The following is a 13804-nucleotide window of genomic DNA, read 5'->3' as shown; positions in this document are numbered from 1 at the left end:
TTTACCCGACTCAAACACGCTACATTCGAACGAGGAAAATAGTGAGTCAACCAAAAACACACTAGGTGGACACACATGTCTTATAACATGAAAAATGAAGTCACACCATGGCCTACTGTAATTACACGGCCTGATTTGTTGCATTTTCCGGAAAAAATTAAGAGGCCAGTTTTTTTACGGCTTATTTTAAATTTTAAACTATGTATGAAAGGTTTTATTAACAACAACAACAATAACAATATATTTACCAGTGAATATTATACAAAGGTGTTGAATAAAATATTGAATTATAATATTTTAACAATTACTATATAAATATTTGTTTGCATGCATCGGTTTATGCTTTTATAGTCATTTAATATGTAATGTATTCTGAACTGATTAATATGTGAATGTATTCTGACTGATTGCCTGTTTCATTATATTTCATTAGAGAGTGGAATAATGAAATAGACACACAGACAGTCTATTATTATTACTGTATATAGTCGAACTGCTTTTTTATGCGATGTTGTTTAAGTGGAAATAATTCCAATAATAAATGTAAGTGAACTTTATATTTAAAAATAACTGTTACGCTTTTTTGATTCGTTTTAGTAATAAAATGGTTAATAAATGTGTTGTTACAAACTGTAAAACTGGTTACTCTAATGGTCCAAAAAAGTCAACATTTCATTTTCCTGAAGAATCTGATTTGCGAAAACGATGGATATACTTTGTTAATAGAAAAGATTGGGTTCCATCAAAATATTCAGCTATTTGTGTTAATCATTTTGATGACAAATTTATTAATTATGGAAAAAGATGCACCTTAAAATGGAATCTTCTTCGAGTTCCAACTATTCAAACTGATGAAATAAGTGGATCATCAGCTCTAAGGGTTCCAAAGTTGCCCCGAAAAAAACCAACTTTGAGATATTTAGGAAAAGATGAGTTTGAAGATTTTCAAAGTGTTGATAAAATAATTAATCTTGATTCTTTGACAGAACAACATTCTCCACCAGGCTTTACATTTAAAAAAATGCATGATAGTGTTGTTTATTATAAACTATGTTTTGATGAAAAATCAGGCATACCAATTGTTTTTGAGTCAATAACTGTAAATAAAGATCTTTATGTTTCATTGTCATATAAAGGCTATCATATTTCTTTACCTGAATGGTTTCGTAGTGGTCATAATTGCAAATTAACAAACTGTAGTATGTTAGAAAATTTTCCTGTCTATATTAGAAATAAAGCCAATGATATGAATTCAATTTTGACAGAGTTAAATGAAATTAGATACTATTCTCCTCAAGGCAGACCTCCATATTCTGCATCCATTATACGCTATGCACTAATTTTACGTCACACTTCAGCACAGTCTTATAAGTTATTGTTAGAACAACTACCTTTACCATCTTTTAGTTTACTTAGAAAAATCCAAAGTGGTGATATAAATGTGTATAAAGCTATAACAGTTTTGTTACAAAAAGATTGTGTATCAAGTGATTGTGTGCTTCTTGTGGATGAAATGTATCTGCAGAAAGCAGCCCAATATCAAAGTGGGAAATATATTGGTGAAGATTCAGAAAGTAATCTTTATAAAGGTGTTGTTGTTTTTATGATTGTAGGGCTTTAAAAAGCTATTCCTTATGTTGTGAGATCATCACCTGAAGTTTGCACAACAGGACCATGGTTGAAATAAGAAATTGATGAGTGCATTACCTCATTGCACCAATCAGGTTTTAAAGTAAGAGCTATTGTTACAGATAATCATTCTACCAACGTTAATGCATTTTCAGAGTTACATAAATCTTATACTGGAGATGGAAAACTATTTATTTATCATCCAGCTTATAATGGAGTTTTAAAAACATATCTATTATATGATATAATCTATTTAATAAAAAATGTTAGGAATAACTTGTTGAATGGAAAAAAATTTGTTTTTCCTTCTTTTTCGTTTGATTTCTTCAGAGACAAAGTTGAAGTTCCAGCTGGTTTTATTACTTGGGATTTATTTCATAAAGTTTATGAAAAAGACCAATTATTAAATGGAAACTTGAAAAAAGCGAGGAAAATCAATTATCAGGTCACTCATCGTGGAAACAATAAACAAGATGTTAACCTTGCATTAGCGATTCTTGATGAAACAACTACAACTGCGATACTAAGTTATTTTCCTGAAAGAAATGATGCAGCACAATTTTTGTCATTGTTTCATAAGTTATTTATCACACTTAATTCAAAGCAGATGTTTAATACATCCAATCAGCTCGGCAATGCTGCTGTAAAAGGAGATAAAAAACCCACATTTTATAGAGAAATTGCAAATTGGATTGAAATTTGGTCAACATGTGAATATTTTACTTTAACCAAACAAACCTCTCATGCTCTTATCACAACATTACGTACATTACGTCGAATATCTGAAAATATTATCCAGAGGTGGACTTATATGTCCAAGTCAATCCTTGTCTGATTTTATTTGTCATCTTTTTAGTATTCTAGATATTATTTCTCCTATTCTAATCAAACATTGCAGTTATTCTTTATCAATTAAAAGTTTTGCAGAACAAATTTTTAAGATTTATTATAGCAGTGTTGATTTTACATGCGAGAAACACACAGAATGGGGAATTATTCTCGAATTGTCATTAATATTTTTTATAATAATTTACAAAAAGAAACTACAGATTCTGTAAGAAAAGATCAAGTAAAAGAGTTTAAAAAAAGACAAAGAACTGATAGCTAGTGCTAATAAGATTTTTTCTCAAATCCTTAATACATATAAAATTACAAACCTTTGTTTTTATTTCCTCATAAGAGTTGTAAGAAGTCTTTGCAAAATGTAAATTTAATTTAGTAGCATTTTGATACATAGCTATTTGAAAGCCTATTTCAGTATTTCATATGTTATCGGAATATACTGAAACAGGGAATCAGTTAGCGAAAAATATTGTATAGCATAATGTAATTACATGATGATAATCTTAAGTTTTCCTCGACCATTTTAATAAAATAAACATTAGCCGTAAAAAAACTGGCCTCTTAATTTTTTCCGGAAAATGCAACAAATCAGGCCGTATAATTACAGTAGGCCATGGTCACACCATAAATGATTAAAACTGTTTCGCAAACACGATTTGAAACACAATGATATGATTTTAATTAGTAAAGTTCTAGAAAGTTCTGTAGCCACTCTGATGTAAAGATTAATAAAAAGAAAACTAGTAAAACTTGTTTTAAAGAATACCATGACTCAGCAGTTGAAACTAAAGTACTGAACGAACTTGAAGAAAAAGAAATCTATTGTCTGGACGAGAATTCAAAATAACACCTGTGGACAGATAGAAAAGGAACGGTTGAGAAAATTTTTGAGATTTTTTTTACATTTTCTTTTGGGGGAGATTTTTTAGTAGATTTCTTTGGGCTCTCTCTTTAGAGAGATGTTTTCGGGAAAATTTTGATGAAGTGTTTTAAAAAGAGTTTTTGAAGATGTATTAAGAAAGAGTTATGAAAGATTATTAAAAAAAAGGATTTTAAAAGAGAAAGAAAAAGTTTTAAGAGATTATATGAGAAAAGAATTTAAAAGAATTTTAAGAGATTTTGAAAGAGGATTTTATGAGAAAAAGATTTTTGAAAATTTAAAGAGAATTTAATGAAAAGAATTTATGAACAATTTAAAGAGGAACTTATGAGAAGGATTTGGTAAGGAACCCAGTTAACCATCCCAACTGGGTCCCAGCTGGGATTGACTGGGATTGAGCCGGGATTACTGGGATTGGGTACCGGCTGGGATTTGTTCTGGGTGCCAGATGGGTCCCATACGGTGTGAAAATAACGCCGTAAATAAAATCTGGGTTTTTACTGGGACTGGCATGGGAGCTCGTAAATGATTTACGGCTGGTTTGAAGATAGGACGCGTGGTTTAATGGTAGCGTGTATTTTCTAATCAAAGCATATTTGTTGGCATCGTTTTTATTAAAAAGTTTTATTGAAATAAAACTGCAAAATTCTTTTAAAATGTAACGCGGCTTGATTTAGATTGAATATACACTTGCATTTGGAGTAAATATACACAGGAACTTCTTTTGGTTTTTTTATTGTATTTTTGTAAAAAATATTTACATATCAGTTTTAATTCTATATTAAAAGTGTGAATATGTTAAAATCAATATTTAGTCATCCATTTAAAAAATGATTTCACAAAAAAAAAAAAAAAAAAAAAAATGTGACATGCTCTCAAATTTCTTAGATGCCCTGCATATAAGAAATTTTAGATAAATTTTAGACTGAAATTCAGACTGAATTTCATAGCCATTAATAAGTTTGAGAGTATGTCAACGTTTACTTTTTTACAGACTTGTAAAATGTTTTATCAAACTGAGCTCATGTTTTTTATTTTTAATGCTATAGACAAATGTGGAAATTTTTTCAAATTAGTTTATATGGTTTGGTGTGCTTAGCTATGGCTTAGTCACTAAGTCATTACACATTAATTCACTAAGTTAGTGTGTTTTGTTTTAAGTTATCTTTTTCAAGCAAATCTCAATGTTACTGTACAAAATATCGTAAGGCTTTAAGTAAACTGCCATATCTAAACTTTAAATATTATCTATAAATACATAAATGTTTTACATTTTCTATAAGTTATATAATTGATAATATATTACTTATATTATAAATACTGTAACTGATATTATAAGTTATAATACAATACCATACAACCATATCTTTATATATACAGACTATGTTTTATATATACAATATATTTATATATACTATTTTTTATACTTTATATATATATATGACTATATGTTTATATATGCAGACGTGTCTATGTACACTTTGCATTTCTACTCAAAGAATTTATTAATTTCTTTAAATACTTTATAAAATATTTAGAATAAATATTATACAAGCTGATAAAAGCGATACAAGCGAAGTTGATTGCAGTGAAGAGTTTATTGAATAGTAATCGTTTGTATTAGTGATGTTATTGTTAATATTAATATATATATATATATATATCTTTTTTTTTTTTTATTAGGAACAAGAAAGTTATTCCAGTGCACAAAAAATTTAAACATGTAGAAAAATCTACTTTTTTACCTAAACTAGAATGTTCATCTCCAATTCATATTATACCAAAGCCAGCTCCTCCTTCATTATTATCAGTAAAACATTCTGATATTTTCAAGCAATCTGATTGGAATGAGTGTGATATTGAAATTACTCTTCATAATAGTGAGTTAATAAGTTTTACCATTTTTGCTTGTTTTTTAATTTATGTTTTGATTATGCTAGTTGCGCTTGATTTAGCAGCTGTTGTTGAAAATAAAACATATATGTCGACATCCAGTTCCTCTGCTAACAGTAAACTTTTATGTTTTTTTCTATATTTATTGTTAAGCCAATTTTTTAACGTAGCTAAAAAACATTTTTTTCCATGACTTGTATAATAATGGGAAAAAATTACCAGGAAAAAATTTATCTTTTATATCTTCCTTTTTATTTTAGTACAGGAAAAAAATTTAATAAGTTATTGAATTTGTTTGTTATTGATAAGTTATTAATAAGTTTCATAATTATCAAAATTATCTAAAAATTTATTTTTCAAAAATAATGTTTATTTGTTATTTTATAGCTGCAAGCACTAGTCAGACTAACACAATATTAACTGCACTTTTGACACAAATTGAAGACATAAAACAAACCCTAAAAGTCCATTCTGCTATTTTGCAAAGCCTAGGGCAACGAGAACAAGGCATAAATGCAAGTTTATGTCAGCTTCCAGAGGATATTAGATTACCTATTTTGATGCATGAATTTTTACTGATAATGGATCAGAAGTTCGTAGATCCTCTAGTGAAGAAATGTATGGTTAGTAAGATAAATTTTTTCAAATAATATTTTTTTTTTCATTAAGTATTTTTTTAACTAATTTTAGACTTTGTGTAGATTAAAGTGATAGCTGAAATTGGTGGAGTTGATCTTTGCAATTTTATAAAACGATCAATGAAATTTCTTCTTGGCAATGATCTCTCTAGAAAGTTAAATTTTACTGGACAAAATCAAAAGCAACCATTTAAAACATTGAATTTGTTTGAAGTTCTGTTTAGTGAGTCTATACTTATACATCTACATATACATATATATATACATATACATATACATATATATACATATACATATACATATATATACATACATACATACATACATACATACATACATACATACATACATACATACATACATACATACATACATACATACATACATACATACACTGAAATACATTGCCCACTTTTGTTTTGATTTTGACCCTGAAAAGGTCAAAATCAAAATAATTCCAATTTGTGAGCAAAAATCTTTAACTTTTTGGTGGGTTAGCATTGGTTTTTTTAAACAAACAGGTCATGACTTAATTATTTTTTTGTTATCTAAATTTATTTAATAATTAAACTTATATCTATTAAGTGTACTTCAAGCTATTATTGTCTAAAATTTAAAAAAAAAATTTTTTCTAGTGTGAAAGTCAATGTAACTACTCAAGATGCAAATAAAAAGCAAGTTGAGGCAGAACTTTCAAAGTGGTTTTCTAATTCACGGGACCGTGGCAGTGATTGTCGAAAAAAGGGAAATAATAGATTAAAAGATGTCACCGGATAGTTCTTTGCCGAATATTTTGGAAAATAAAATTTTTATTTAAAATTATTTTGATTTTTAAATTTGTTGTTTATTTTTAATTTATAAAATTAGTGTAAAAGTGGATGAAAGCACTAAAAAAGCGAAACGATAAACTTTATAGCAGAATTTTTGTCATGCGATTATGGTGGCGGTATGAGAGAACTACTGTGGCAGAATATTACTATAGTAGAACAGTTTTGCTTCAAATCATTGTATAATAACAGTTTTTTGTTGCATAAAAGTATCATGAAATTCAAATCTGTTTTTTCAATTGATTCGTAAAAATTAAGTTAGACCTAATACATTTTATTGCCCTGACAGCGAATTTAATATAAATAACCTTTATTTTTTAATTTTATATAAAAAATGCGTCGCTTTTTAATCAAAATATTGTCACATTTCGCAGATTCGAGATACAAAAAATCTGCGAAAAACAAACTATAAAAAAATGAGAAAACCCGCGGTAAATGAAAAAATGTCTGGGTTCAATATGGGATTTCCCGTCAAAAACCCAGACTAATCCCAGATGGGACCCAATTGGATCCCACTGACAGAATCAAGATGGGACCCATGTGGGATACCCAGATGGGTCCCAGCATTTTCCCCAGTTGGTTCCCATCTGGGACCTAGTTGGAATGGTTAACTGGGAAATGTATTTGAGTAACTTTCAATTTGCGTTGTTATAAGTATTAATATATTGTTATTTTTATGAGTTAATATTAAGAGAATATATACATATTGATGAGGAATAATTGAGAATAATTATTAAGAAAAATAAGTAAGAGAAGAAAAATCAATCGTAAGTATTTTTACTTTTGCTTTCATTTTAAGTGAGGCAATATTATTATTATTATTATAGATATTTTTATTATTGCTTTATTTGAGTAAACAATTTTTATTAAAAAGTTTGATGCTCCTACCGCGCGTCTAAATTATTCTGCTTCACTCCATCCGCATCACCATGGTCACATTAATCACATTTAACATAAAAACAAATATAAAAAAAAATTTAATAAAATCCGCCGTCCTCACAATATACACAAATAAAAATGTATAAGATGTACAATAAACACAAAGAAAAAAGTTACGGAGGCTAATAAAATTAAGCGTAATTATTTAGGTAGAAATGATGAAGAGGGTAAAATCTGCTTTTAGGGTGTTCCAAGAAAGGATATACTGGTATGTAGTGGAACTTATTCCATGTTTAGTTGTTTATTTTACTTGAATAGTTAAGTTGTTATAAGTGAATGATCTTAGGTTATACTTACACTTTGTTCTAGTATATAAAGTTGTTATGAAATATGGTAGGAAGGAGGCTGTATTGTTGATCCCAGACAAATGAACAATTTAGGAAAACTCACCTACATTAACCTTTTTCATGGTATCTAGATTAGTGATAATTTTCTTTAGCCTTTAAAAATCTAAATGCTTCAAATAAAGCAGATTTTATTTTTATTCAAGTTTCTCTCTTTGTAGTTATCATAAGTGGTGTCATAACTTTGTAGTTATCATAAGTGTGTGGTAAGCATCAAAAGAAAAATCATCAAAAACATCCAAAAGAAATAAAGAACGCCAAGTTTGGAAATATTTGACTCTGTAAGTAAACTTTTTAGCTAAAAAAGCAATACAGCAATCGCTATTAATTAACATAGATTGTCACCGAATACAAGTGTATCATCTTTAAGTTACATATTTTGAATGTCATCATGTGTATCATCTTTAAGTAAGATATTTACTCATCTGTTAAAATATTTCAAAATCCGCTTGCTGCCTTGTTTTTTCGAACTTCCTTTGGTGATGTTGGTAGATAATTTGGTGGTGTATTTTTAAAAGTAGTTAGCAAGTTTAATATTTGTTGTTTTCCATATTGAGTAACAAAAGATGCATCATCTGGGTAATACCCTAACAATGGCCAGGTCTTGTTAAGAGCCAAATTTAGGTCACTCGTCTGAATATGAACTAGCATATAATATTGATTTGGTAAACCTTGACAATAATATTGTTTCTTTATTTAACACATGCAGTTTACTACTTTCAACTTTTGTATCCAGAATAGTTATGGCATCTTAGATCGTTTGTATAAAGTATGTAAAGAATTCCAACTGAAAAAGAGTGATTTTCCTATTCCAATTCTAAACAAAACCATTGTTCAGTCAAATCCTATGCCAAATGAAATCACTGGCCAGCCTAGTTATTTGACCAATGAAACCTCCTCTCATTATAATCAGATGCCAAATGAAGCTATTGTTCAGCCAATTGTACAAAGGATTCGGCTAATTATAGTGACAATGATATTATCTAACGATGATATCATTGTCACTATAATTATTTGTCGTCATATTCTATCAAGTCAAAAAGAAAAATCGAAAAAAGATTCAAAAGTATTTTGTATTAACTGAACAAGAAGCGATGCAATCTAAATTGATGAGGAAAAGAAAAATAATAAATCACAGCAACTGAAAAAAAAAGATTAAAAAATAAAAAAAATCACAATAATAACAGAAGAAAGAGATACAAAAGTTATCTAAAAAAGCTAATTTAGTTCAAAAGAGAAGAGTCAATTCAATTCTAATGTTAAAAGTCAATATCTCTTCAGATAATAAAAAAATGTGTATTGCAATATCAGAAAATGCAATTCTTTCGTTTGATAATACTGTGAGGGCGGCGGATTTTATTTAAAAATTTTATTTTTATATTATATTAATTTATGTTAAGGATGATGATTATTAAATGTGACTGTGGTGGTTCTATGTAAGTGTAATGGTAGCGCAAATATAGAGAGTGATAGAATGTGAGGTAGGACTGTCAGTGTGTAACGCAGATGTGGTAAAAGCGCGATAGGAGCATCAGACTTTTTAAATAAAAATTGTTTACTTAAATAAAGCAACAATAAAAATATTTATAATGATAATATTGCCTTACTTAAAATGAAAGCAAAAGTAAAAATACTTACGACTGATTTTTCTTCTCTTACTTATTTTTCTTAATCAATATTCTCAATTATTTCTCATCAATATGTATATTCTCTTAATATTAATTCATACAAATAACAATACGTTAATACTTATAACAACGCAAATTGAAAGTTACTCAAATACATTTCCTTACCAAATCCTTCTCATAAGTTCCTCTTTAAATTGTTCATAAATTCTTTTCATTAAATTCTCTTTAAATCTTCAAAAATCCTTTTCTCATAAAATCCTCTTTCAAAATCTCCTAAAACTTTTTCTTTCTCTTAAAATTCTTTTTTTATAATCTTTCATAACTCTTTCTTAATACTTCTTCAAAAACTCTCATCAAAAACATTTCATCAAAATTTTCCGAAAACATCTCTCTAAAGAGAGGTCTCAAGAAAATCTCCTAAAAAATTCTCCCCCAAAAGAAAATGTAAAAATCTAAAAGATTTTCTCAACCGTTCCTTTTTCTATCTGTCCGCAGGTGTTATTTTGAATTCTCGTCCAGACAATAGATTTCTTTTTCTTCAAGTTCGTTCAGTACTTTAGTTTCAACTTCTGAGTCATGGTATTCTTTAAAACAAGTTTTACTAGTTTTCTTTTTATTAGTCTTTATATCAGAGTGGCTACAGAACTTTCTAGAACTTTACTAATTAAAATCATATCATTGTGTTTCAAGTCGTGTTTGCGAAACAGTTTTAATCATTTATGGTGTGACTTATTCATTTTTCATGTTATTAGACATGTGTGTCCACCTGGTGTTTTTTGGTTGACTTACTCTTTTCCTCGTTCGAATGTAGCGTGTTTGAGTCGGGTAAAACTTAAAGATAATGTTTACAATTTTCTTCATCTTCCCTCCTCACAATACTACTAGTGAACTCATATAAATAGATGTTCATTATCAATATATTGACAAAAATTCTAAATATATTATAACAATATTTATTAGCCGTATTTTGACAAATATATTATTTTATGAAAGTTCCAACCCTATAACAGCTATGTTAAAGCCAAAGCTACTTTTTGATTAAAAACTTGTTTTAGGCTCAAGACTATATAGTAGCAATTAAAAAATTTCTCAACTAATCATTTTGTTTTGATACACCAGCTAGATTTGAATAACAAATAGACACTCTGTTAAAGTACTACAATAAACCTAGAAAAAATTATTTTTTAGCAAAATTGAGTATATTTTAATATTTTCTTTTTGCTAAAAAAATATATTTTTCTTAGTATATAGTTCCTAGTTCATTATAAGGCTGTAATCGTGTGATAAAGTAATACTTTTTAACATATAAGCATTCTTATATATGACAGTTTTAGGTTATGTAAACGGCTCATAATAGGTACCGTTTCTCAATTTGTTGGCTACTATTGGTCTATCAGGCCATTAATTGGTACGAAATTGAAATCTCTGTTTAAATACTTATTTAAGCATATTTTAGTACTAACTTCGACCTTTTTTTAAGTGAAGCCGTTTGTCACTAATGTAACAGTGAAAAATTAATTGGGCACTCTGTCCTAAAGAAACTTAATATTAATTTGACAATCTTTATAAAGCGTCATCAACTATTAGTTATTACCAATGATATATATTAACTCGATGTCTAACTTCGCAAAAATTCTGTAAGAAAAAGTGAAGCAAGTTTTTAAAGTTTTTAAAGCCGGTAAACGCTTTTTTTTTAACTGACAATAATTTATTTTTGTTTAGCTTTGTTTCTTTCATTGCGTCATTTCTGGCTGGCAAAACAAATTTGGTTGGCAAAAAATTTTCTTCACTACGAAAGCGCGAGTTAGATATCCAATTAATTTATATTGAGTTAGATATCTAGTTAATAATAGGGATCGCCGGTTACAGTATACGGTATTTTAACTTTACAGTATACTTTACGGTTTACTTGGTATACTAAACGTTAGTATACAGATTAATATACCTGTTTACTTTTATTTGTGAAATATTTTTGGACTGGCTTGATAATTTAATGATTATATTTTCTTAATGAATTAAATTACTGGACCATGTCTGTTATTTGACTAATCGTGATTAAATTTTTGTTTCTTAGATTTACTTAATAAAAACTTTAATTTGTTAAGTTGTTATATTTTTATACCAGGCTGTTTGTGCTGCTCTTCACCGTTTTAAGATTTAAGATTGTTTATTCTACAGATTTCTCTGATCTGAAATAAATAGTAATAATAACAATCAAAAAAATCAATAAGTAAAAAATTTTAGTTTACGTTACACTTTAAAGTATGCTTTACGGTATACTATACGGTAAACTGTACAGTAAATTTTTAGTCTACCGTACACTGGCAATTCCTAGTTAATATATAATGATATATCTCGAGGTTAAAATTATTTTGTTCTATCTCCGCAAATCAAAAAATTTGAGTTAGATAAATTTTTTTTCTTTTTATAGTCAAAATATTTATTTTTTACTACCAAATCAGTAAAAAATAAATTATTTCTTAATATGCCTGACATTGGATTATGTTCTACCTCCTTAAATGCAGTTTATAAATTAAAATTATAATGTGCTATCTCCGTTTTATCTGTTTTATATTTGAAAGTCTTTAAAATCAAAATGGCAGCCGCGATAGATTTTTTTATTGAAAAATTGCAATAAAACGTTGAAGGTAAAATATGTAAATATATATATATATACATAGGCGCCAAGTTCACGGGGGCAACAGGGGCAGTGCCCCCCCCCCCCAGGAAGTTTATACTAATAATATATTATCACGGATTATCTCGAGGGCGAATAGAAACTCTCGCCCTTATGGTAATCCGTGATAATATATTATTAGTATAAATTTCCTGGGGGAACACTGCCCCTGTTGCCTCTGTGAACTCGGCGCCTATGTATATATATATATATATATATATATATATATATATATATATATATATATATATATATATATATATATATATATATATATATATATATATACATATATATACATATATAATGTTTTTTTTTTCATAGATCATAGTTATTACATTTGAACTTTCTTATATATATTGTTCATGGTTTGCGTATTATTGTTATTTGTCAGTTTCTAAATATATATATGTATATATTTAGAAACTGATCTGACTGTTCTTGGATATCCTAATGGTACACTTGTAATAGCATCAGCTAGTCGTCTGCCCCCACATGGAGGCCAAACTAGGAAACGAAAGTCAGCACCTAAAACTTGGATACAGAATGTGAGAAAGCAGTTGAGACAATCTGGTCAAGCTTACAAAAATAGAAAAGGAGAAAATGTTCTATGCAGGTATTTAACCACAAGGAAAGACTGTTTAAATTCTTGTAAATTTAAATGTAGACAACATATCAGTGATGAAGAACAAACACATATATTTTCTGATTTTTGGTCTATGGATGACACCCAAAAAAAGCATTTCTACAGTAGAACTATTGAATGACTCCAGAAGAAACGTCATTGAACGATCAATGAAAATTCGCAAAAAATATATTCATTTTATTATAGCTTTTTTGTTGGTGATTCGCAAACTCAATTTTGTAAAGAATTTTACCTCACTACTTTAAATATAAGTAGTAGAAGAGTTTATTATCATCATGAAAACAAGAATGATGCTACTGGAAGCCCAGCCTTTTCAAAATGGGGGAAACACACCAAAAAGGTTGTTGATCAAAGATCAAAACAAAGTGTTAAAGATCATATCAATGAATTTCCACGTGTACCATCACACTACCATTGTAAAAGAACAAAAAAAGAATACTTTAAAGCTTTTTTAAATCTTAATAAAATGTATGAACTTTACTCTACCTCTTGCGAAGAAAAGAATATTGCCCCTGTTAAGAAGCATATGTATAGATTCATATTTGAGTGTGACTTTAACATCGAATTTCCAAAGCCAAAAACTGATTTATGTGATACATGTTATGAATACCATAATGTAGTATATCCTACTGAGGAGCAAACTCAAAAATTTTCCAAACATGTAATGTTGAAGAATGAAAATCGAGCAGAAGGTGAAAAAGATCGCAAACTTAAGGATAAAAATGTAGCTGTAGTATACATTAGGGCAGGTTGATTTTGGAATCAGGGGTTTGGTAATAAAGAGATTTGATTAATAGGTGAAAAAAATGTGCTTGGTAAAATTTTTTTTGTTTTAATTAAGTTTAAGTTGAGCTAAAATG

At 28.3% G+C, this 13804-nt stretch overlaps 3 protein-coding genes and 1 long non-coding RNA gene across 4 annotated transcripts; all 4 read left to right on the top strand.

Moving 5' to 3' along the window:
- The first annotated feature begins 433 nt into the window (after window positions 1–433).
- Window positions 434–2692, top strand: LOC149890930 (uncharacterized). Its single transcript, XM_090081848.1, has 2 exons — window positions 434–1589; window positions 1960–2692. The coding sequence occupies exons 1-2, from the start codon at window positions 605–607 to the stop codon at window positions 2034–2036; spliced, it is 1062 nt and encodes a 353-aa protein (XP_089937974.1). The 5' UTR covers window positions 434–604; the 3' UTR covers window positions 2037–2692.
- Window positions 2693–3063: 371 nt separating this feature from the next.
- LOC149890929 (uncharacterized) lies at window positions 3064–6936 on the top strand. The gene is made up of 4 exons (XM_090081847.1): window positions 3064–5232; window positions 5633–5868; window positions 5947–6106; window positions 6519–6936. The coding sequence occupies exons 2-4, from the start codon at window positions 5806–5808 to the stop codon at window positions 6521–6523; spliced, it is 228 nt and encodes a 75-aa protein (XP_089937973.1). The 5' UTR covers window positions 3064–5232; window positions 5633–5805; the 3' UTR covers window positions 6524–6936.
- A 285-nt stretch (window positions 6937–7221) lies between these two features.
- LOC149890928 (uncharacterized) lies at window positions 7222–11425 on the top strand. Its single transcript, XR_016450742.1, has 4 exons — window positions 7222–7857; window positions 7959–8059; window positions 8155–8274; window positions 11344–11425. It is a non-coding gene; the product is annotated as an uncharacterized LOC149890928 (long non-coding RNA).
- Window positions 11426–11885: 460 nt separating this feature from the next.
- On the top strand, window positions 11886–13791 carry LOC149890927 (uncharacterized). The gene is given in 2 exon segments (XM_090081996.1): window positions 11886–11907; window positions 12722–13791. Coding segments are annotated over 2 exon segments (999 nt in total). The 3' UTR covers window positions 13699–13791.
- Window positions 13792–13804: the final 13 nt, after the last annotated feature.

This window comes from Hydra viridissima, unplaced genomic scaffold (genome assembly GCF_058129835.1).
Source record: "Hydra viridissima isolate aposymbiotic clone 2 unplaced genomic scaffold, HvirCarnegie_v1 scaffold_3, whole genome shotgun sequence".
Classification (NCBI taxonomy): Eukaryota; Metazoa; Cnidaria; class Hydrozoa; order Anthoathecata; family Hydridae; genus Hydra; species Hydra viridissima.
The sequence above is the reverse complement of the archived record's forward strand: the minus strand, read 5'-3'. Positions and strand labels throughout refer to the sequence as shown.

Excerpts from the sequence above, each read along its gene's own strand:
- LOC149890930 (XM_090081848.1), top strand. The coding sequence starts at position 605 with ATGGTTAATAAATGTGTTGTTACAAACTGTAAAACTGGTTACTCTAAT. Across the intron at positions 1,590-1,959 it reads AGAAAGTAATCTTTATAAAG|AGACAAAGTTGAAGTTCCAG; the intron begins GTGTTGTTGTTT and ends TGATTTCTTCAG.
- LOC149890929 (XM_090081847.1), top strand. The coding sequence starts at position 5,806 with ATGCATGAATTTTTACTGATAATGGATCAGAAGTTCGTAGATCCTCTA. Across the intron at positions 5,869-5,946 it reads CTCTAGTGAAGAAATGTATG|ATTAAAGTGATAGCTGAAAT; the intron begins GTTAGTAAGATA and ends GACTTTGTGTAG.